At 49.9% G+C, this 23,146-nt stretch overlaps 4 protein-coding genes across 5 annotated transcripts; 3 read left to right on the forward strand and 1 right to left on the reverse strand.

The window, feature by feature from the left end:
• Nucleotides 1-1,378: 1,378 nt before the first annotated feature.
• LOC125716995 (protein ABHD8-like) lies at nucleotides 1,379-6,757 on the forward strand. The gene is made up of 5 exons (XM_048989891.1): nucleotides 1,379-1,719; nucleotides 3,065-3,774; nucleotides 3,863-4,033; nucleotides 4,127-4,343; nucleotides 5,383-6,757. Exons 2-5 carry the CDS (start codon nucleotides 3,074-3,076, stop codon nucleotides 5,578-5,580), a joined length of 1,287 nt encoding a protein of 428 aa, XP_048845848.1. The 5' UTR covers nucleotides 1,379-1,719; nucleotides 3,065-3,073; the 3' UTR covers nucleotides 5,581-6,757.
• Nucleotides 6,758-7,327: 570 nt separating this feature from the next.
• On the reverse strand, nucleotides 7,328-14,085 carry lonp1 (lon peptidase 1, mitochondrial). The gene is made up of 18 exons (XM_048989885.1): nucleotides 13,496-14,085; nucleotides 12,919-13,007; nucleotides 12,659-12,778; nucleotides 12,313-12,565; nucleotides 12,129-12,190; nucleotides 11,853-11,982; nucleotides 11,671-11,754; nucleotides 10,391-10,611; nucleotides 10,156-10,294; nucleotides 9,872-10,050; nucleotides 9,707-9,794; nucleotides 9,509-9,631; nucleotides 9,321-9,437; nucleotides 9,072-9,212; nucleotides 8,558-8,723; nucleotides 8,235-8,455; nucleotides 7,935-8,099; nucleotides 7,328-7,851 (listed from the first exon to the last, which is right to left on the reverse strand). Exons 1-18 carry the CDS (start codon nucleotides 14,036-14,038, stop codon nucleotides 7,702-7,704), a joined length of 2,991 nt encoding a protein of 996 aa, XP_048845842.1. The 5' UTR covers nucleotides 14,039-14,085; the 3' UTR covers nucleotides 7,328-7,701.
• Nucleotides 14,086-15,287: 1,202 nt separating this feature from the next.
• Nucleotides 15,288-17,324, forward strand: larp6b (La ribonucleoprotein 6, translational regulator b). 2 transcript variants are annotated; one of them, XM_048989889.1, is made up of 4 exons: nucleotides 15,288-15,436; nucleotides 15,582-15,692; nucleotides 15,775-15,988; nucleotides 16,082-17,324. In XM_048989889.1, exons 1-4 carry the CDS (start codon nucleotides 15,402-15,404, stop codon nucleotides 17,168-17,170), a joined length of 1,449 nt encoding a protein of 482 aa, XP_048845846.1. In that variant the 5' UTR covers nucleotides 15,288-15,401; the 3' UTR covers nucleotides 17,171-17,324. The 2 variants fall into 2 exon arrangements, with proteins under 2 accessions (XP_048845846.1, XP_048845847.1); XM_048989890.1 differs by having other exon boundaries at nucleotides 15,404-15,451.
• A 373-nt stretch (nucleotides 17,325-17,697) lies between these two features.
• On the forward strand, nucleotides 17,698-19,732 carry ndufa11 (NADH:ubiquinone oxidoreductase subunit A11). Its single transcript, XM_048989904.1, has 4 exons — nucleotides 17,698-17,851; nucleotides 18,502-18,594; nucleotides 19,337-19,459; nucleotides 19,546-19,732. The coding sequence occupies exons 1-4, from the start codon at nucleotides 17,773-17,775 to the stop codon at nucleotides 19,656-19,658; spliced, it is 408 nt and encodes a 135-aa protein (XP_048845861.1). The 5' UTR covers nucleotides 17,698-17,772; the 3' UTR covers nucleotides 19,659-19,732.
• Nucleotides 19,733-23,146: the final 3,414 nt, after the last annotated feature.

Below are 23,146 nucleotides of genomic sequence, written 5' to 3' on the forward strand. Positions count from 1 at the left end.
ACGCTGAGCTGCCGTCCCGAATGGTACCCAGCTGCTAACTGCACGAGCGTGTGAAGCGCCGGAATCAAGCAACTGCGTAAGCGGAGTCCTGTAAAACAAAAAAGAAAAACGACCGGTCCCTTTACACGACAAATCACCCAACACCAATACACTGATTTATAAAGAAAACTAAAGATACACTCTCCCAGGTCCACGCCACGGTGGGCCATCTACTAAACTCAGTAAATGTACCTGCTTGACGTCCGTCCAATTCCAGACAGCAGGCGGGCTGCTGGTTTTAGTACATTCATTTTTGTTTACCTTCGTTTTTATTACTGGACAGTGGCTAACGTGCTCTTTCTACTTTCATGACTATTTCTATTATTCTATTCCATATGCTCGCAGCTACGGCTGTATCTCTATTAGGGCAATAAGAACAGGAAGTTAGTCACGGACGTCCTTCCGCCGCCAAGGTCGAAATTTACCACAGATCTGGGATCGGTCTTGACTCAGCGTAACATGGTTAATTGAGGATTGCAAGTAGGGAAAACTGGTCCTAGAACAGAGCTATCCGAGTGTATCTGCGCATGCGTAAAACGGTGTTCTATTATAGAAGGTGGTGCGGCATATTTGCTTGTGGGGTTTGTGGAAATGGTTTTTGTACCAGTGGTGAAACACTGTAGTCGCCTGTGTCTCTCGTTCGAAAAAGAACCATAGTTATCGACTAAATATATTATTGTTTAATTATGTCAAACATGATTGTTTTCAAATAAAAATGTACATGATGCTCGTTTACAAGGTCGTTTATTTAATGATAAAATTTTACATATGCATGGTTATACAACATTATTTAAAATTATTTATTATTTAGGCGTAAGCATAGTAGTCTAACAATATCTCTTGAGAGACACGGATCATCTTGGAGACAGTTGCTTAGCAACAAGAGCACTCACTGCGGTTGTACAGAAAAATGTATTTTGATTCAACAACTTACATAATATAATATTAGCATAATATATAAGTATAAATGTTATTAATTAAAAATGTTAAAGAATATGTGGATAAACCGGCTTGATTGATAAATTTTGTTTCTAAATAGTGCAAAGAAACACGAATGACCGCAGAACGGGTCTTACAGAAACAGATTTGCATAAGAACTGCAAGAAAGATACAGAACAATCGATGCGCGTAGGCGACTAATCTGGGTCAGCCCGGGGATGGTACGTTCCGAGTGGAAGGGTCTCACCGTGCCCAGTCGCCCCTCCACCTGTTTCGGTAACAGAGACTGCAGACGCCTCATTGGCAGACTCTGTGATGACAGCGGCAACTGATTGGCCAATACCGCTGTCAATCACACGGAGCGGTGGGTCTTCGCCGATGCGGCGTGTAGAGGCGATTAAAGAGGGGGAATCAGTCTGGGTCTGTCCAACCCGCCGGATGGGTGCTTTGATTCGCCGTATGATCATCGTGCCAATGGCTCCGCAGGGTGTCAATGGCGCAGAGGTACCTGCGCACCCCGGTTCCCCACCATTTACGACTAATTTTCATACAAACAGGTAAACTCCCAACGGGGACCTGAGAACCAGTTTAAATGCAGCAGATTCCAGTAAAATTTGAGTATTGGATTGGCTGCGGTAGGTGTTCCGTAGATTTTTATTTTGGGCGTTTGAGAAAATAAAGGAAGGTTCATAAGACATCTGTCATTTTTTTCCACTTCTGCCGGAATCATCGGTGAATCAGGTAAGATCTCCCTCGGGATTTTTGACACCTGTCACGTGTCCCCCTCCATCAGGCTTTAAGATGCGTTTGCGGCGCGGTTTTCTGGTGCCGTGTCTTCATCGGCGGTTTTTACTTTCCTTCGTTTTCTGTTCTGGCCAGCGGGTACAGGCGATCCATTGCGCAAAGGGGATGCTGCGGCAACGCTGGCAAGTGGGTGCCGCAGCAGTGAGATGTCTGCTGCAGAAGCGGACCGCCGTGCAGCCCGCAGCCTGCTGGACGTAGCTTGTTATTGCAATACACCCGCATTACAGGCATCGTATTACCTCGTGTTGATCCTGGGACGTACCGCTTTTTATCAGGGCACTTAATGATGTAATCAATTAACGTGCTAAATAATGATTAAGTCGGTGTATGGTACCTCTTAGGGCCAACGTTTAAAAATGACCTTCCTGCGTGTCCTTTACAAGGGCCGTCTGCACAACCATAATGCGATAGGTTTAGAGTAGTAGAGCCACAGAACTGTCCTGGAGTGCCGGAAACCCGGGTCCCATCCCTGTGTTTGCCTGTGCGTGCTGACCGGGCTGGTCCCAACCACACTGAGATGAGGACTGGGACTCGGAGGATCTGATACAGCCATTGGGTGCACAGAATACGTACTGCAGAGAAGCATCCTGCTGTAGCTGATCCCTAGGTGAACCTGAGTGCTATTGATAGAGGTCAGTTAGAGGAGAGTCCAGTTTATTGGATTGAAGGTACTGTAGTAATAATAAAAGTACTGATGTGGTGGCCTCGGTACATAATGGCTTTTTGACGGTGCTGTTGTTTTGGCTTTAGAAAGGGTAAAGGAAGTAGGTGAATGTGAGAGGAGAAGCCAGCAGGGATTGGCTGCATGTCGTGCTTCAGCGCTGCCTCTGCTGGTGCGCTTTGGGAACTGCATGTCCGACTGTTGACCTGGGTCAGCAATTCAGCATCATCTTGTCATCCTTCCAAGAGACTAATGATGGTATCCAGGCTAGGACCAGCTGCCCTCCTCTCATCAGCTGCTGTGTGAGGATGTATTCCTTTGGTCAGCTAGTGATTCTGAATCAAGTGTCATGGAAACATGGGCTAAGCATGTGATTTTTGGTCTGCAGCCTGTTTTATGAAGCTGATTTAGATTAGATTAGATTAGATTAGATTAGATTTTCCTTTATTGGTCCCACAAGTGGAAAAAATTTCTGATCTAAGAGTTCAGCTGACCTCCGTCCCAAGGGGCTGGGGGTATCCCTCATCGAGGGGGAGAGAAATGGGGTAAGTGGTGGACAACAGGGGGTATTTTTAAAGGCGATGTAGCTCTGATGTCCCTGATATTTCTGTGTGTCTGCAGGCAGGCACTATGCTGATGGGCATTGTGGAGAGTCTGCTGTGCTGCTTGACGGCGAAGTACAGTAACGCGCCAGTGCGTCTTCGAGCCCCAGACACCAGCGACGGCTTCGAGTTCGTGGAGGTGAAGCCGGGCCGAGTGCTGCGAGTGCGCCACGTCGTCCCCGAGCGGCCGGCTGGCGAGGAGGTGGATGTGCCACCAGGGGTCAGCGTTCGCTGCAAGCGGAAGATCGTCGTGTATCGCGGCGGGCAGCTGCTCATTGAGAACCTGGCCGAAGTGCCCCGCTCCGAGATCCTGCACTGCCAGGACGGGAGCACTACTGAGGTTAGCGCCACTCTGGAGGTAGAGATGGGCGCCGCCCTATCTGCAGGGCCTGGGACTACACCTCCCACAAGCCGCCGGCGACGCAGGCCCAAACGCACGGTGCTGATCGACATGGAGCAGCAAATCTCCAGCTGCAAGGGCAGCCAGGCGGACGTGGCGCTGTTCTTCCTCCACGGGGTGGGTGGGTCCTCAGATATCTGGGCCAATCAGCTCGATTTCTTCTCACGCCTCGGCTACGAGGTGATTGCCCCTGACCTGCTGGGCCACGGGGCCAGTTCGGCGCCTGAGTTCCCTGCCGCCTACACCTTCTACGCGCTGGCGGAGGACCTGCGAGCCGTCTTCAAGAAATTCGCGCGCCGACGTAACATCCTCATCGGCCACTCTTATGGGTCAGAGCCTTCATCCACGAGTGTGTTGTCGCCGCCCCCCAGACCGTGGGCTGCCTCCAGGTTCCTGAAGCTCTCTGTGTCATTGCAGGGTGTCATTCTGCAGCTTCCTAGCGCATGAATACCCGGAGCAGGTGCACAAGGTGGTGATGATCAACGGCGGTGGTCCAACAGCCCTGGAGCCCAGCCTCTGCTCCATCTTCAACCTGCCCTCCTGCATGCTGCACTGTCTCACGCCCTTCCTGGCCTGGAGCTTCCTCAAGTAAGCCCGTCAGGTCGTGGTCCTCCAAAGTACACGTGATGCGGAATGGAGCCCTGGCGGTGATACACTCCTGCTCTTTGTCGCTCCCCACAGGGCCGGCTTCGCTCGCCAAGGGGCCAAGGAGAAGCAGCTGCTGAGGGAGAACAATGCCTTCAACGTGTCACCCTTCGTGCTGCGGGCCACCATGAGCGGCCAGTACTGGCCTGAGGGCGATGAAGTGTACCATGCGGAGCTCACTGTGCCCACCCTGCTGCTACATGGCATGTGTGACAAGTTCGTGCCCATCGAGGAGGACCAGCGCATGGCAGAGGTGCCCGGAGTCTCACTCAGCCACCTGACCAAAGTGCTCCACCCTCATTCTGTCACTCATAGCCACCTGACCTCAGTCCTCCAATCACAGTCTGTTACTGTCACCTGACTCAGTCCTCCAATCACGGTCTGTCACTATCACCTGACCTCACTACACCAACCACAGTCTGTCCCTCACAACCACCTGACCTCAGTACACCAATCACAATGGGTGCGTTCGACTTGGGCTTATGTCTGTCTGCAGCTGACGTGACGTGGAGCGAGATTTGCTGGCGGCTACAGGGGTGGAGTATAAACTGACTGCAGCCAAGTCACACAACTTCTACTCCTCGTAGTGCGAGATCTGACTGCAATGGCCGCCCTGTCAGAAGGGTGTAGATAAATCTATACAGATATCACCTGCATGCACATTACTGCTTTTACAATAACCAACTCCTGATCCAAACTGTTAACAGTGAAAAAAATAAACTATTGTGTACAGTGGCCCTGTGTAAAAACATAACTGCCAGGAAAAAGATCATATACATGTATTTCAAGGATTCAGAGTTTTTGTTGTCATGTACAGAGTACAATGCAATATATTGCAATGCCTTCTTCACAGATTGGATGATTAAACAAATAAAGCAGCACAACATTACAGTAACTAACAATAAATAAACCACTAACTTGCGTGTACTATTACAGCATTTATATCATTCATTTAAACTTTATTTTACCAGGTACATTAACTGACAACCAGTTCTCACTACTTTACGTGACATTCGGCAGAAATAACAGATAACAAATATCGGAACTTCCTGGGATACAAACATCATGCGTGTGACTAAAATCTTCAGCCAATAAGGGCAAAGTTGTGTCGTCACGGAGACGGTTCCAGTTTGTGCAGCTGCACGATCTGTCTTAAGTTGTCTTGCTCTCGCGAGGTTTTTGTACCATGCGACATCAAGTCCAACGCACCCAATCTATCATTCACAGCCACCTGACCTCAGTGCTCCAACAACTACCATGTTCCTGACCAGCCCTGTGGTTTTATCCCTTAGATCCTGCTGATTGCCTTCCTGAAGGTAATCGAAGAGGGCAGTCACATGGTGATGATGGAGTGTCCAGAGACGGTCAACACGGTCCTGCACGAATTTTTCCTCTGGGAGCCTGACATCCCGGCCAGACAGCCTCCCACCAAGCCTGATGCCAAGCAGGCCACTCTAGCCCCTGCGGCAAGAAACACCAAAAGAAAATAACCAATGGGAATCTGAGATTCCAGAGAGTGTAACCAATGAGAGTCCTCGTTGCTGGTGAGAGCAGAGTGATTTGTGAGCTTGTACACAGCAGGCTGATTTGAGCATATCTGTTCCAGGGCCACGGAGGATGGAGAGGAGGAAAGAAAGAGGAGGGAGGAGATGAGGAGAGGAGGTGAGAGATGGGGAGGACAGGGAGAGCAGGAAAGAAAGTGGGGGAGAGTTGGCGAGGAGGTTGAAGATATCAAGGAACACATGATAAGAGGGAAATCTGGACATTTCAGAGAGGGAAGTGCATGACTGCCACACACCCCACCCAGCGATCACTCCAGCTGTCCCAACAGATACCCCACACCCCACCCAGAACCCCCCCCCCCCCCTTGGTGAGAAGAGGGCGAAGGAGGCGCAGAACAGTGCTAGGAGCTTCTCTGTGAGGAACTAGTGTCACAGGATTAGGTACATGTGACGGTGACCATGTAAGACAGCCAATCAGCTGCGGGAGAGGACCAGAAGCTAGGCAACATGCGTGTGCTGTGTGTCCGTTACTGCGGGCATTTCAATCTGCCTGAAACCCCACTCTTACACTTACCGGGTTAAATACAGTAGCGCTTTGTGAAATGTTATTACTGACTTGAGTGTAACATTGTAAGCAGTGAAGTCCACATGTATAGACGTGTATATGCTTTGCACTGTAGTGCTCCCTCGTGTTCAGCTACAGCCTCAGCAGTGTTCTTTTTAGCGCCTCTGACAGGGGGGCCTCCTGTCCTCAAGCAATTTATCTGACCTTAAGGTTTGGGCATGTTGTCCACTTCAGGATGCTCATCTCTTCACAGGTGCATTATGGGAAAGCATTGCACACACAGCCTCAGCTGCTCTGACTCCCCCTCCAGCCATGTTCACATGGTCTGCTGGCAGATACATGTGTACGTGTCACTTTAGTGGTTTGGGCTCAGGAGCAGAATAAGGGCAGGAGATGCCTCCCCCTCATGTCACCACGACTGTGTGTGTGTCTGTCGTGTTTGGTGTAAATGTCAAATTGTGCAGCACATAACACAGACGACCTGCACAACGTCCATTACGTCAGTAGTCCGACGTGCAGCTGAGAAACCCTGGACGCCCATGTCTCCCTGTCTTAATGGTGTATGTGAGATCAGCGTGAAGAATAAACGTGGTTTTTAAATGCTGCCTTCTGAGGTGCCTCTTTCCATGCGCGCGTGCTCACATACACACACACAGGTACGGCTGCTCACCTTACCCTGCTGGCTGCACCCCCCAAGACCACCAAGAGTCTTCCTCACATCGATGATGGTGGGGGCCCACGTGACTTTCGCATGAAGAAACTCCCTGATTCCCACTCATTTGGACAGAAAAGCGGCCCCATGTAGCATGGGGGGGGGGGGGGCTGTGACAAAGGGTGTATATGGTGGTCATCCTAGAGACGCCCATTAACCCTACCTTACAACAGCAGCCACCCCACCCGAGACACTGGCTTACGGCTGCAGGTCGTATTCCCCCACGATTAGCAGCGTAACTTACCTGGATGTACTCCAGAGCAGGTGAAGCCTTGTTGGACCTTTCCGTGGTTAGTTGAGGTATATGAACAAAAGATACGTTTAACACAAGTTCATGATCTTAGATGACAGACCTTTTTGTATGACTCACACCTAAAATGGCTGTTTTGTTACACCATAGACATCTGACAGTCTTACTGAATCCTGTGGGTGGAGATGACACATAGAACAGACCAGAATAAAGATTCATATTTATTTCTGTCTTAACAGAATACATTGTGTAAAAGTGCCACTTTGCACATACATATAAATTATAATGGGAATCATAACAGCGACTGTACGGAAGGCAGGAGGGGAGGGTGAGTCAACAGATGGCCTTTGGCTCCGCCCCCTCCCATGGTCTGCTTTGATTGGCGGTCATCCCGACCACACAGAAAACGAAGCCCACGCTCACTGTCGGTTCACAGAAGCACTTCACAGGCCAGACCTCTGCAGGCCCATGACCTAAAGAGCTGACTAGCTTGGGCTTACTGCCTCAGTTTGAGTCTTTGGGACTCGAGTCAGGACCGGTGGTCCAGAGGTGTGCGAACAGCCTCCAGGATGGGGAGGCATGTCACTGCCTGGGGAAAACGATGTCGTAGATCTGCCTGTAGTGCTCCACAAAGTGCACCTCCAGGCCCTCAGTGATGTAGTCAGGCAGGTCTGAGTAATCCTTTCTGTTCTCCACAGGCAGGATGATGCAGGTGACACCAGCACGCTTGGCCTGCAGGGGATAGAGGGTCAGGGAGGCAGAACCGAAAGGCAGGGGACGGACTTCAGGTCATGGACGGACGGACGGACACTTACAGCGATGGTCTTTTCCTTGATGCCGCCCACGGGCAGGATCTTGCCCGTCAGGGACACCTCGCCGGTCATGGCCACATTCTGGCGGGCAGGGGTGTCAGTGGCCAGCGACAGCAGGGCCGTGACGATGGTGCAGCCGGCACTCGGCCCGTCCTTGGGCGTGGCCCCCTACGGGCAGCAGGACGCCATCCTCAGATTAGCCATCAGTGTGCCTCACTACCCCCCTCCCCGACTCCCCAGGCAGCTCAGCCACCTCAGATCCGGCAGTCAGTGCTCCCCCTGAAAGCAGCTCCTCCCTCTTACCTCCGGCACGTGCAGGTGGAGGTGCGAGGTCACCAGAAAGTCGTTGTGGGGTTGCTCCCGCATGAGGAAGGCTCGGGCAAAGGTGTGGGCGATCCTGGCACTCTCCTTCATCACGTCGCCCAGCTGGCCCGTCACCTCCAGCGATCCTTCGCGAGGTCCCTCCTTACTCGGTGCCTCCCTTGGTCGCCGTAGTGACGTCTCAATGAATAGCGTGGACCCTCCTGTGGGAGGTCACGGGCGGGTAAGAACTAGAAATCAGGCGTGCGTGTGTGTGTGTGTGTGTGTTATATGTCACATGACCCTTGAGACCTCCCCCCACTCACCCATGGCCGTCCATGCCAGCCCCATGACCACTCCCGGGGGGGTGGTGTCGTACATCCTGTCCACGGTGAAAATGGGCTTCCCCACGTAATCCTGCAGATTGTCTGCCGTGACCTGCACGGAGCTCTCCTCCTCGCTCACGATGCGGAATGCCACCTTCCGGAACACCTGAGGGCAGAAGAGTCATCGCCACATCCGTCACCCCACACTCCCTACAGCGCCCCCTTGTGTCCCGTGGGGACATTCCCATTACGCCTCCCCCAACTTGCTCTCTGTTGACGAGAGCAAGCTGGCCACGGAGAGCAGCCGCGTGTTGTGGCGCCCAGGGGGCTGGGGGGTTAAGGGCCCTGCTCGAGGACCTGCAGTGTGCCATGGCCGGGCTTAAACCTGTGACCTTCTGATCGCAAGCACAGAGACTCAGCCCACTGAGCCACATGACTGAGGACTGGAGTTGATGACTGAGTTGCTTGGCGCGGAACGTGCTGGTATGGAGCCACACAGCCTGCCCATTCTCACCTTCTCCACCTGCTTCTGCAGGTTCCGGACTCCGCTCTCCCTGCAGTACTGCCTGATGAGGGCACTCAGGGCCTCTGAGGAGATGGTGGCCTTCTGCTCGTCCAGCCCACACAGAGCCCGCAGCTGGGGGACCAGGTACCGCTGCGGGGCGCACAGAGAGAGGCTGTCTCGGGGAGGGGTCACGTGACCGACCAAGCAGAACCTGCCTGCCATCATTATGTTAAGTACCAAAACGACGCCTCTCCCCACCTCAGCAATGGCCAGTTTCTCCTGGGCCACGTATCCGGACACGTTGATCATCTCCATTCGGTCCCTCAGTGGCTCTGGAATGGTGTCCAGCACGTTAGCTGTGCAGATGAACAGCACCTGGAGGCCAAGAGAGCAGTCAGTACCAGTCAGAGGCACCACAGTGGAGGGGGGGGTCAAGGAGCACCAACCTTGGACAGGTCGACCGGCACATCCAGGTAGTGATCCAGGAAGTTAGAGTTCTGCTCTGGGTCCAGAAGCTCCAGCAGAGCCGAGGATGGGTCGCCCTGGTAACCTCTGCCAATCTTGTCAACCTTTAACAAGAAGAACGTAAAAGGTCACAAACACAATAACCATCTCGTTACCCACAATGCCTTACGACCGAGTACCTCATCAATCAGAACCAAGGGATTCTCACTCTTCGTCTTCTTCAGACACTGAATGATCTTGCCTGGCATGGCCCCCACGTACGTCCGCCTGTGTGACACAAAGGCACATGGTGAGCGACCGCCAAGACCCTTGGTGGGGGCACTCGGATCCGGACGGGGGTGTACCTGTGGCCCTTAATCTCAGCCACGTCCGTCATCCCGCCCACACTGAAGCGGAAATACTGGCGGTTGAGTGCGCGGGCAATGGAGCGGGCGATGCTGGTTTTGCCCACGCCAGGGGGGCCGTAGAAACACAGTATCTTGCCCTGAGTGGAGCTTCGCAACTGACTCACTGCAATGAACTCCTGGGGGGGGGGGGGGGGGCAAATGCAGCAAAGGATTTGGTGAGAGGGGGGAGCGCTATTAATGACTGAGACCACCAAGAGCCCTCAAACCCAAAATGTGCTCACCAGTATTCTCTTCTTGACATCATCCATCCCATAATGATCCTCCTCCAGCACCTCCTTGGCCCGGTTCAGCTGAAGATTCTCCTCGCCGTTCTTGCCCCAGGGCATTGAGGTCAGCCAGTCCAGGTAGTTTCGGGTCACACTAAATGAAATGATCAACCAGGAGTAATGACATACAGCCAGAGGAGACCGACAAGCCAAGGGTAAGTTCAGAGGTCAGGGGTCGGGAGACACTGACTTGAATTCAGAGGAGTGGTTGTCCAGCAGGCTGAGCTTGTTGAGCTCCTCATCGATGACGTCCATCACGTGCTGTGGGACTGTAAGGTCCTTCAGACGTTCCCGGAACTTCTCCTCGATGGCATCCTTGTCCTCCTTCTCAAGCCCCAGCTCCTTCTTGATGATCTTCAGCTGCTCCTGGAGGAGGTACTTCCTGTGGGTCTGCTTGATCTTCTCCTCCACCTTTTCGAGGACACGACAAGCAAAGCTTACACCTACTTCAGTGAGGACATAGGAAGAGTTCACGAAGAGCAGGTCCCTGCCTGGCCATCACAGGCACGTAAGCTGATATCAGCTACCATTCACTCCCAGATACTGAAAGAAGGGTCTGATCAGGAGGGAGGATCAGGCAGACAGAACAATCACAGCATTCCAGAAGGCACAGGGGGACACAATTTGATACATTTCTTGGAAATCAAGAAAGAGCTTGATTTTCATGACAGTGAGGAATTCAAAATTGATAGAACACATGGAGAGTTGGGTTTAAGGCCAACAGTCTCAGACGCTAAACCCTGCAAGGTTGTGGCTAAATTTCAAAACTCTAAAATGAAGGCAGTAAACAGAGCCTGAGAAAGGAAAAAAAAAAAAACAGCATTTATTAACAGATTTAATGTGGATCACGATTACCCTCCATTTGTACTGAAAAGACGTTTAGAATACAGAGGCTAATAAAATACTGAAACATAAAATTCCAGATGATGATTATGGATATTATTTTGCATTTGTATGTTTATCCTCCCATTATTATGTATTTTTCTAATATTTTTATAAAAAAAATTAAATTTTAAAAATATGTTACATTAATTGTGACTTAAATACATACTTTTTGTGTAAAACATTGATAAAATGTGTGTATGATTACTTTCTTCAATAAACCCACTTGTTTTGACACCACATCTGAGCACAGGACACACATACAATGAAAAGGTTGTAAAATCGAATGTTAGCAAACATTAAGACATCAGTTAAAATTTATCACATCAGTGACACTTTGCTTCGTCATGCTAATTAAAGCATATTTAACACCGAAACTAAATCTCCTCCTCTTCCACATCATTTCCTCACGCTCAGAAGAGAATTACTGATAGAGGAGGATTACTCACTAGTGAGGTCTGCAGTCGGACCCTTTTGGGTACTGCATTAATAAGCGCATGGCAAAAACTGGCCAGCAGAGGGCACCAAGACTGAGATAACGTGATAATAGTTCTCTGGCGGCAAGGTGAGGTTGGGGGCTGTTCTTACCTCTCTTCCAAGACGCTGCTGCAGTTTGCTGAGCTCGAACTCTTTCTTCAGTAAGGAGAGGGCTTTGTACAGACGCTTGGGAATCTGCAAGTGCAACAAAAAGAGCAAAACACTCAAGCACTTCACAAGCGTTTAAAAGTACGTAAGACACAGGATGCAGCAATTCTTCAGTCCCCACTTACATTGGTCTCCTCCAGGACATCTTGCAGCTCGTGTGACTCCGCTCCGGTAAGAGCGGCGCCCATGTCACTCAGGTAGATCGGGTTGTCCACCACCCTCTGGCCTGCCTGCATCATCTGGAGAACAGACTCTCTACAGGGCAAAAGAAACAGCACCCTCAGGTGACCTGGAGGACCTACTGCGCTAATATTGCAATTGGTCATATGATCGATTTTACTCATCAGGTTTGCTTGCACCGTGAGACATATTGAGTATTTACACACTAACTGTATCCGTACCTGTAGAGTGGATTAAGAGCAATGATATCACGGATGGTCTTGACTATTTCTGCAGTCAGGGCCTTTGGGATAATAAAAATAGTTTTAACATTGAAACTAATCACCATGTTTAAATGACGGACCACTTTTTCCACCATGTGCTTATGCATCACCAATAATAAACCATTAGACGGCAAAGGTTTACCTTCACCTCCTCCGTGACCTGGAAGTCCTCGTGAACCACATTCTCCACCTCCACCATGAGTACCTCCAAGGAGGCGGGAGGCATCGTGACCGGCTCAACCGTGAGATCCGCCTTCTGCACGCGCTCCTCCATGGTCTCCCCCAGCGCGTTGCCCTCCTTACGGGTGGCCCTGCGCTTGCGGCCTGGAGTCTTGGGAGTTTCCTTGCTTTCCTGTCCTTCCGTTTCAACATCCAGATGCCTGGTGATCCGAATCCTGGTGGGGAAAATTACCTTTCAGCATCACAGGCATACATTCGGTGTCAAATAAACTGGGAATGCTGGGAAAAAGTGGGGTTAGGAGGCCTACCTCCGGTGTCCCATGACAATCATACGCAGCTTGTCGCCCAAATCCTGCATCTCATGAATCTGCACAAAGGTCCCAGTGCTGTAAACAGCATCCAGATTCTCCACCACATCCGACTCGTTGCTGCATACAGGGGAAACCAGAAGACATGGGAATAGGGAACGCCGGAACCCCAAGCCCAGAGCATGGAGCTCCGGCCTCCAGGGGCAGCGCTGAGGCAGAATTGGGGTGGCACATCTGGCCTCCTATTCACCGAACCTCACCCGTCGTCCTTCTTGAGGAACACTCCCGCGTATGGCTGGGCTAGGCTGACCTTTCTCCTCAAAAGGTCCACCAGCTGTTTATTTTTTATCTGAAAGAAATATCCAATCAGGACCCAGAATTTAAAGCATGGGCGGTCCAGAGCTGAGAGTATATGGCAAAATATTGGTAAAAAAAAATTGCTCAGATCATCAAACTTGTAATGACCAATCAAAATCGGGTCATTACATTCGTTGATAAAATAATTCAAAGCTGACAAGAAGGTCATCGTTATTTCAAATAAAATCAAATAAGAGCCATTTGCGGTTAGTCACCCTTCAAGGTTGTGTTTGGGTTGGTGTAAAACCAACAGCGGGCTATCAAGGACAACGATGTTTTTAAAATGGGTGCATGATGAAACCGACATGAATATTACACCAGCATCAATAAAATCTGTTTTTATTTTCATAAAAGCAGAAGTAGAAATTATGATTACCATAAAACATGTTTAACAGTTGATACTTCTACGTCAGTAACATTTATTTTCATTTTAGCGACTTTTATTAGGTTCACCCCCAAGGCTGTTAAGAAGTTGCTTACCTCGATTATTTTGATGAACCGGGGGAAGACCGGGTTCCTGCTGACGGCGATCAGCGGCACGTTTGGGAAAACTTCTGGTACCAGCATGGGTGTCAGGGCTGTCATCTGCGGGGGGCTGTACGCGGCACCTCCATCGCCCCCGTCCCCAGACTCATCTCCGACTCCGGAGTCGCTGCTCTCTGCCCCGTCGTCCCCAGAGAAACTGCTTCCCCGGGTACCGAAAAGGCTCCTTGTCTGGGTGTAGATGACCGCATCCCGATTACTCACAGCGTTCCAAACCCCGCTAAAAGCACCAGCGACCCTAGTCCACGGTCTCAGATGCGCTGACCTCGCAGCCCAAGCCGTTGAAGCAAACCCAGACCTAGCGCTGCTCACAAAAAAGCCATTTGTTGAGTACATGCGCTGAGCCGCTAATGGACAGCTTCTACAAGGTCTAACAAGTGTGGAATTCCTACATATAGTCGGAGTTTTACTTCTCTGACAAACTATCTCAATTTTGCTGCTTTGCCTCCAAGCAGCCCACATTTTCATGTAGGCAGCCATATTGAATCTCGAGCTTTCCGTAGTGGAGGATTCTGGGGCGTCACGTCTGCGCGCAACTGCGCGAACCTTTTGGATCCCTAAGGTTCTGAATGGGCCGTTAACTTAAATGAAGTGGGCAGAAAAGTATAACTCAAGGTAATAAACTAAAAATTATATATCAGAAACATGGTATCCACTCACAGAATCTTATGTGTTGAAAACGGACATAAGACATAAATGGAAAATCTGCCATAATCCTTATACTTCGATTTGTCTAAACCTCTTGAGCATTTTGTAGTGTACCAGTTGCTACTGTGTTCCCTGTCGGTGTACTATTTGCGATTTAGTCATCTGCGCAGTTATAATGCAATCACCAACCCCAAAATTCTTAGAGAATGACAGAACGAAGCCCCGCCCCCGACAAGCAGTCACCATGGCAACTCGGCGCCGCATGTAGTCACCCGTAGCGTGAACCCGTCATGTGAAGGGGTTTAACTAGCAAAACGTGTGACCTTCGTCCCTGAACATTACAATCTGCCTCTTCAGTTATTTTCAAGGGCTGTTCTCAGCAGTTTATCCACATGTACCCCGCCATAGCTCGTCAGGAAAGCATCCATTATGTTTCTTATATGCACACGCACCATCCATAAATTTATTTTAATTTCTGAAATATTCTGTTTTGATGATATTCTGTTTGTGTACGTGTACTTGCACGTGTTGTTTGCACTATGTTTGCAGTGTGTTCTGTCTTTTTACTTTATAAATTTGTTTTTGTGGACTTTACGAACCTTATTGCTATAGCACTAGAATTTCGCACTGCATTGTTTCAAGAAAATGTTTGTTTTCTTTATTCGTTTGTCTTCTCAATTTATAAAGTTCATTTATCACAGTCAGCGTTCTTAATCTTCTCGTCAAATGTACTTGCTCGCTATGCGTGCATTCATGCGAAACTCTGTCATATTTAATATCACAGATCTTAATCTTTAACATCATTATTACGACTGAAGCTGCCATATCATATCTACATTCGTTTATGTTCTACATATTTCTAAACGTATAAAATGAGTTAAAAAAATGTGCGAGGGGTGCAAATGTATATATTTTTGCCTCTCAATACGTAAATTCAACTTACGGCGTTAGATATTAAATGTAAGAATTAGTATCAGTAAATAAACATGCAATGATTTTATGAACTTTAAGTCGAAACATTAAATCCCTATTCAATCGGTTAACTGCAGTGGGTCTACAAGAGACGGTGATTGATCGTGGGCAGCCCATGTGAGCCGGGGCTTCGCCTGCTCATCAGGAGAAACAGCTGAACCTCGTTCACCGTTTGCTTGGAAGGCCGAACCGTAACCTTTAAGTTACCGCGCTCTAGCGCCTTATGCAGGGTTATGAGGAAGCGGCACGGGCGCTCAGGTTATTATAAGCACAGTTCGTAAAATTAAAACTTTAATTTTATAAATCAACACATTTATAAAATTAAAACTTTAATTTTATAAATCAACACATTTCATGCTGACTATGGTCCCCCGTTCTGAATGTGCTTTAATTTCCTGTACAGCATGTCATCTCCCCTAATGGAGTTCCTGTGCCGCAAGCTGAGCTTCTCAGAGGAGTCCTCTGACATGCATACTCTGTCCACAGAGGACGGGCTGTATGATAGCCTGGACGGGTAAGCTCGAAGACCAATATGGCTGTGCTGCTCTGTGCCATCCCATGCGGCTCTGAGCAAGGTCCTTGTTTCGGCTCTGCAGGAGCTCCGCTGAGCTAACTGATGTTTTTGAGGATGACTTCTTTGAGGGTGAGCCCTGGAGTCCACCGGGGCTCGAACTGCGCCTGAAGGTGGCAACACAGTTGGAATACTATCTGTCTGATGAGAACCTCACTGAAGATGCCTTCCTGCTGAAACACATCCAAAAGAACAGGATGGGTTACGTTAGCCTCAAGTTACTGACGTCCTTTAAGAAGGTAATGCAGCAGCTCACAAGACCGCAGGTGAGATCTCCGTTTTGCGGTGCTGTAATGGTTTCCTTATTGCTTATCTTGGATTTCTTGACGTAGGTGCGGGAGCTGACCCGGGACTGGCGGACCACACTGGCAGCGGCTCACTGCTCCCGCCTGTTGCAGGTGAATGAGGAGGGTACCAAGGTGCGGCGCCGGGACCCAGTGCCCGAGTGGCTGCTGTGCATCCCCACCAGTAAGCTGCTGCTAGCCTGGAACCTCCTGGGGGACGTGGGGGCAGAGGAGCGGGCAGCGCTGGGCCTGGAGCCACCGGGCCTGATGGAGAGGGCCATGAAGCTGTTCGGCTCGTACGGCGCCATCGCCTCCTTGCGCATCCTGCGGCCGGGGAAGGAGCTCCCGGCGGAGCTGAGGCGATATGCTAAGAGGTACGCGGAGCTGGGCCGCAAGGTGTGCGCCGTGGTGGAGTATGAGCAGCTGGAAGCGGCGAGGCGCGCCTACGAGGCACTGCGGGCAGCGGAGGCCCAGCCAGGGGCTCCGAGTAGGGACACGCGGGTGGCGATGCTGGGCAGCCGAGGGACACGGAAGCCAAGCTGTGGCCAAGACCACGCAGCCGAGCCGGAGGGCCGACCCGGGCTGGGAGCCCCCAGGAAGCCAACCCGTAGGTCCCGACGCACACTGGAGGACTCCGCCCTCTATAGTTCTTCAGAGTCTGACTTCGCACCGGGGTCTCCCAAGCCTGTCCGTCGCATGACCCGGCCGCCGTCTTTGTATGGCAGCCCATTCGGCATCCCCCATGCCTCATTCCACGGCGACCCATTCAGCAACCCCTTAACCAGTCCCATAGGCAGTCCGCTGCTCCCGCGCAGGCTCTTCTCTGTGGGGAGCCACACTCCGTCCCCGCTGGTGGTTCCGGAGCTGGGAAGCAGCCCCGTGCTGGCTGGCAGCGTGGTCAGGAGCAGGTGCATGGGAGACTGCAGCCAGGATGGGGGCAGCAGTCCTTGGGTGCAGCGCCGTAGGACGGCAGCCGCCCAGACCCCCTGCCTGAAGGAGGGGTCTCCCTCTGTGGTGGGCGGCCAGACCAGGAAGCAGTGGCCAGGGGTGGTGGTGCTGCGCCAGCCCCAGGGTCCAGATGGTACGAAGGGCTTCTACAACTGCCTGGGCAGGGGGAAGCTGCAGCTGCGTCCGTGAGCCGCAGCCCTGCCTCGCTGGGCGACTGTCCATCAGCCTGCAGCTTGGGTGGCACTTCAGGCACTCAGTGGTGTAAATCTTAAAATAAGATGTATGAAATTTCAAAGAGCATTGTAATGAAAATTAAAAAAAGTAAACTTTTTTGTACTCAAAATTGAGTTTCTATTCTTCCCCCCCCTCCCATTCATTCTCAAGTGTTTTTATTGATTGTGCCATTTTATAACTTCAGGGCCACCATACTTTATACCTCAAACCATCTTTTCGCACTGCTACACATTTATTCCTGGATGGCAACAGTTTGCTTAACTGCTGAAAGGTTTGTTTGGCACCATAGCAGAGGACCATACAGTCAAAGTGCTTTGTAAATTAGACCCTTGTGCCCGCGAGAGTAGCTCCTTAAACACAGCCGAATTGGTTCCATTAAATTCGACATACACATTTGACGACCGTGTTTATATAAAAACCAATGTTCCCACTCCAGCGCAACAGGGGGCGCTGTTCACCTTTCTATGATAAACTAATTTCAAACGTACAGAAGATCTCCCGTTCTCTCACAATCCCGCGATAATTTGTGTTTCGCTGCCCTTGCTGTCGGACTCAAGATGGGTTATTGGGATTTAGAAGAAGGGAAGGACTGCATAGAAAAGACATGGATTACCACGAAGCTGGGCACCGCGCTTGGTGGGTCAGGGCCGTCGGCAAGTGCTAGAGCCTCTCTCTTTTAATTTTACTTTCGCAAATCGGAACCGGGCACACGTCCGACATCTACACATACCTCCTGTTTGCCGTCATAAGCACCTAATCGCACCGGTGTCTCTGTATTACTCAGCTACGTGCGTTTCTTTAAAACCGCTGTGCTTGTGAAATAACATTAAGGAAGATAAATAGAAGCTAGTGGAGGCTGACCAGGAGCAGCACTGAAGCCGTTAAGGAGAAGCTATCAGTGGCAAGGTTTCCGCAACATAACCAGTACAACATCAACATACCAAAGGCTGTTTCAGTAGGTGCAAATGAGTGACCTTATACAAACCAGGGATATACAGTCCAAAACGTGTATACCTGACACGTATGCACTGAAATCTAGTGTAGTTTTTGCATTTAAGATCGTTACTAACTCAGGTGCGTCTTCCCTTCGAAGGAAGTAACACCAATAACCCTATTTGCAAAAACGCATGATTCCTATATAAGTTCTGCTTTAATTTATGGTACCATTTTCTGTGTGGCCCAGAGGTCAAAACCAACACACCATTAGAGATGTTGAATATAGTCTATAAATGTGTTTAAACAGTGTTTTCTTTCAGCTCCTTACACACACTGATTTCTTCCGGCAGGTCTGGTGGGTTCAGCCTACCACATTGTGGCCTTTCAGCCAGATTCTGCTATGCAGGCCATTCAGAGAGCCACAGCTGGTACAGTGACCATGGGTGAGTGGGACCTCACCTGCCTGCCGGACCGCATGTGTCACCAGCATGAATCTGTTGCTGTTGTACCCCAGATGGGTGGCTCTCAGCCTTTTCTTTGTCAATCCAAGGGCCCAATGTGTCCATGAAAACATGTTTGGTCCCTACTACACAGATTATGATGCTGTTTCTCTGATATGTTTTCTGCAATAACAGAAGGTACCAGTTTTTATTAATATAAACATGATTTCATTTGGTTACAGAGCCTAATAATTTGACTTCTTTTGAAGATGCAAACAAGGTCTTACTCCACTCTTTTTTTCCCTTAGTTTATGATATCACTCTCAAACTGTCGCGCAGTTTACAACCTGGAAGAAATACCGTTGGTTTCTATTAAAAATCTTTAACAAAGCCTTAGCTTTAACACGCAACGAATGTATATCAATGTAAACTGTACTGTCACCCGTTATCTTTTTCGAAAATATATCGATATACCGCAAATCTACTGCCCAGCGCTAGATCAATGTCATAATTTTTATACGCTTTTCAAATATATTGTGCGCCCCCTAGTGGGCCGGTTGAGAACCACTGCCCTAGATCACCTTGACTAACCTGGTAAAAGAAGCAGCTGAATAGTACAACCAGGTAAAGCCGATCAGTCTCTTTGGATAAAGGCCTCAGTCACTAAATGGAAGTGATGTGCCTTTCTTCACTGCTATGGCAGCATTCAAGTTGGGCTAGAAGTCCGCTGTCCGTTTTTTCCCAGCATCCCTAGGGGCCATCTTCGGCATGACCACCTGCCTGAGCGCCCAGTTGAGAGATGCCCCTGACGATCCCGTGAACTACTTCATCGGTGGCTGTGCGTCGGGAGTCTTCCTGGGAGCTCGCAGTGAGTCCGGCCGCCGGGGGGAGGAGTTACCCATTAAAGCTCAGCCCGGTGTCCTCTGTCTTGACTGCCCTGTGTTTGCCACATAGCTCACAGCGCCATGACGGGGACGACGGCCTGCCTGGGGCTTGGGACCGTGGCCATGCTTACCAAGGTGGGCAAGAAGGAAGGGTGGAGATTCTCCGGCACCCCCAAGCTGTGACCCCTCAGCCTTGCTGATGTCCTGGACCACAGCGCTACTTGTACAATGTAGAATAATAAACATATTTAAATACATATTGTGTTAATGGCTGCGTTCCGTGTGGTTCTTACTAACCGCACAAACACAGTACTGCCTAAATGGTTTTTTCATAATGTTCTACCTCAGTTTTTTTCTGTAAATACTTAAGTGAAACCACATATGGGCAAAAACTAAACCGGTGTTCACAAAAACTGAAAATGGTTTCCATATGTCGTGTTCCTAAAAATAGCCACCGTTTTCCATAAATATAATCACAAAGCATGTGGCTAAAAAATATTCACCAGGGAATATTTTGCTGTGTTTTCCAGGCTCTTCTGCAGAAATTCCCAAAGGTTCGCCACATAGTTCTGGCGCAATTTTGCATTGCGTTTTGGGTCGTTATCATTTTGAACAATAAAGGACTGCCCAATCCGTCGTAATCCCAAAGGGCTAGTGTGCCCTTGCCGCTATTGCTATGAATTCGGCAAAGATCACCATCTGTCACCAGAAAAGTATCCCAAACCATGACATCGATTCATCCATGCTTGAGCATGTGCCTTTTGGTGTCTTGTTGAGTGTAAATAGAGGAAAGATCCTCTTTCCTGTTTTGTGGTCATTGCTGCTTTTGGTAATATGACAGCTGAGCGTTTATGGGGTGGAAATTTGTCGAAAAGATTCCTTGTTAAGTTCAACTTTTGTCACGAGTTTTAAATATAAATAGTGCCAGGAGGGGGCAGTATTTAAACACAAACCACAGATCCACTTGCCATACCCACTATCCAAGCACGCTGCCGTGGTCATTGTTGGAAGATTGAGGCTGGAGGGTGAAAAGGTCAATTGGCTGTGTGATGGCGGTAATTACCGAAAAAGTGTAGAAAAACACACACGTAATTGGAGCTGTTCTATCACAGCATGAGGAGCTAATCCACCTTTCAGTCATTAGTCCAGTAGGGACTGTAAGGTATCCTGGATTGGATTGTAGGTTTGCCTCCTTCTTCCAATGTGTCTGCCTGTCTGGGTTGCACAGCTGGGCATTCTGCTGAAGCAGATCAGGATAATCCTGCCGCTCACAGGTACAGGAGCAGCGAGCAGAGTCATGCAACCGAGAGAGTTTCTCCATTGCAAAGGTGCCACTTTCATCCTGTAGGATGAACACATTTTTAATACCAGCTGACAAGGGTGGAAGAACAAAAGCCGTTCCTTAAAAGCTGTGCAGGAAGTGAGCCTCACGTGCAAGTTAAACATTTTTTGGATGTAATTACAAGGCTGTGCAACGATTTCACAAATTCAACAGCTGAGGTGGTCTCACTGAGGACTGCTGAAGTACTTAAGCGCACAAGGGATATAGGAACTCGTTAAAAATATATTCATCTTTCATGTCTCAGTGAAAAAATTCATACAGTCATTAATGGCCGGGCTTTTGGATGAGTTTATCCTGAGTGAGTCAACCCCAAAGTGCCGTTATCTTTACAAGCCTGAATGAGAATGGAGAGAGTGGATGTCCTAGTAGTAAAACGGACTTTCTAATATTTCACAAGACCATCATAGTCTGGAAAAGCACTCAGGGGTTTCTGCTCTCACAACACAACCCTGTTAAGCGCTTTGGGACAACTTTGTTGTGAAAGGCGCTATATAAAAAATAAATGTAATGTATTGTATTGCTCTCCCGGTTTGTCCCTGTATCAGCCTCAGCTTCAGCTTCAGTGCATTACAGCCGTCTTTATGTCAGCCCTCCGGCCCAGGCACCCTATCGTAGATACAGCACTGTCTCTGAGAAGCTTACAGCTGGGGGGACACATAGATCCTGATGGATAAAGGGGTTAAAAGTAAAACAGGATTGTGTCCCAGGCAAGTGTTCAACTCTACCCTTGACAAGCTGGGGGGGGGGGGGGGGGGGGGGGGCGCTTTGGCATGGCAATCTGCAGATGCATTTTGGGGGGGAAGGTCTCCGGCTATGCGACCCCTCCGCCGGGGAGAGTAAAAAGCCAAGCGTGGCGGCCAGGGTCTGGGCCTCCGATCTGATAAAGCAGCTGAGTGCCCCCCCCCCCATCTCGATCCCCTATCCCCAGGCTTTCTGGTGGTTGACGTGGTCACAGCGAGAAGCTTGTAGAGCAAAACCGCAAGGAGATCCTGGTGGTAGCGCGGCTCCCCCTTCGCTCGCTCTGACAAACGGGGCTTCCTGTCACGCTTAAGACTGCCCTCCAAGGCACTGCTGGAGGTCTCCAATTTACAGTACATTTATCTGTATGTGGGAAGGGGAGACAGACGAGTTAAACATCTGTCACCGCTTAACCACAGCAGAGAGAGACTGTGCTGGCTTTGATCATTATACCTGCGCGGCTTGCAGGAGGCATCACGGTCCGCAGCCAAACTGGGCCTCTTTGATTCTGCCCTCCTCACGTTTCTGACACAGAAGGTGCACCCCCACCACCAAGCCAGGTCAAAGGTCACATTCCTGAGAGCAGATCACAGCTATGAAAGGTCCTGAGAGGTCTGCCGGTGTTCACCGTGTGAGGTGCTCCTCGCCGGAGGTGGTCCGGAGCGGCCAGCGGCACGGCCCAGCCCCGCGCAGGCATGTTTACGTGAAGATTAGCCGCTTCTTTATTTATATACCCTGGGAATTAACCTGAACCCAAACAGAGTCTGTCTTCTTTTACGCATGAACTGTCACAGTGTGAAGCTGCTCTGATTGAGCTGGTCCGGTAATTTCAGACAGAAGGGGAACGAAAACTTTTTTTGTGTCCAGCCGCCCCCACCCCCAGGGGACTGAAATCAGGAGGATTAAGAAACGTTTGGGGCCACATGTGAACTCGTCGTCGTGATTACCTGCGGAGGTTGAGATGTTGATTTCTCATCAAGCTGGGATCGTGAACATGCAAGCAGCATAGAAAAAAGCCCATTTCCTGAACCCATTCCAAACCATGCAACCAATGTGGACCCTACAGCAATGACTAAGTGCTAAGAGTGTCTGAGTGCAGTAGGTGAAGGTTTTCTGTGCCCAACCAAACGTCTCCCCCCCCCCGGGCAGTGCATTCAGGCCAGGGTACCAATTTGCTCTCATTTATCAAGACATGTTTATCAGCAGAGAAAAATTTAACATCAACAGAAGACATTTTTTTTTCCAGGGGAAAAAATGAGGAGGTCACTCTTCCTCAGAATGCACCCAGCGGCTTCGGGCAGCATAAAGATTTATGGGCTGTCTGTGTTTAACAGCTAATCTGTCTCCCTGACACGGCGAGTCTGACAAATGCCCCTTTTCGTTTTACCGACACGCTGATCTGGCGGGAGTCGGCCTCCAAGGCTTGGTGACAAGAGAGGAGCCCAGGTGGCGTGATGCTCACAGACCCAGACCCACATCTGTAGCCAAAGCTCATTTTAAAAACATGCAGCGGGTCCGCTAGCTTTACAAACCCACCTCTGCGTCTTTGAGATGGACTCTGAGGCCGGGTCACTGGGCAAAGCCAGCACAG

Source organism: Brienomyrus brachyistius, chromosome 21 (assembly GCF_023856365.1).
Source record: "Brienomyrus brachyistius isolate T26 chromosome 21, BBRACH_0.4, whole genome shotgun sequence".
Classification (NCBI taxonomy): domain Eukaryota; kingdom Metazoa; phylum Chordata; class Actinopteri; order Osteoglossiformes; family Mormyridae; genus Brienomyrus; species Brienomyrus brachyistius.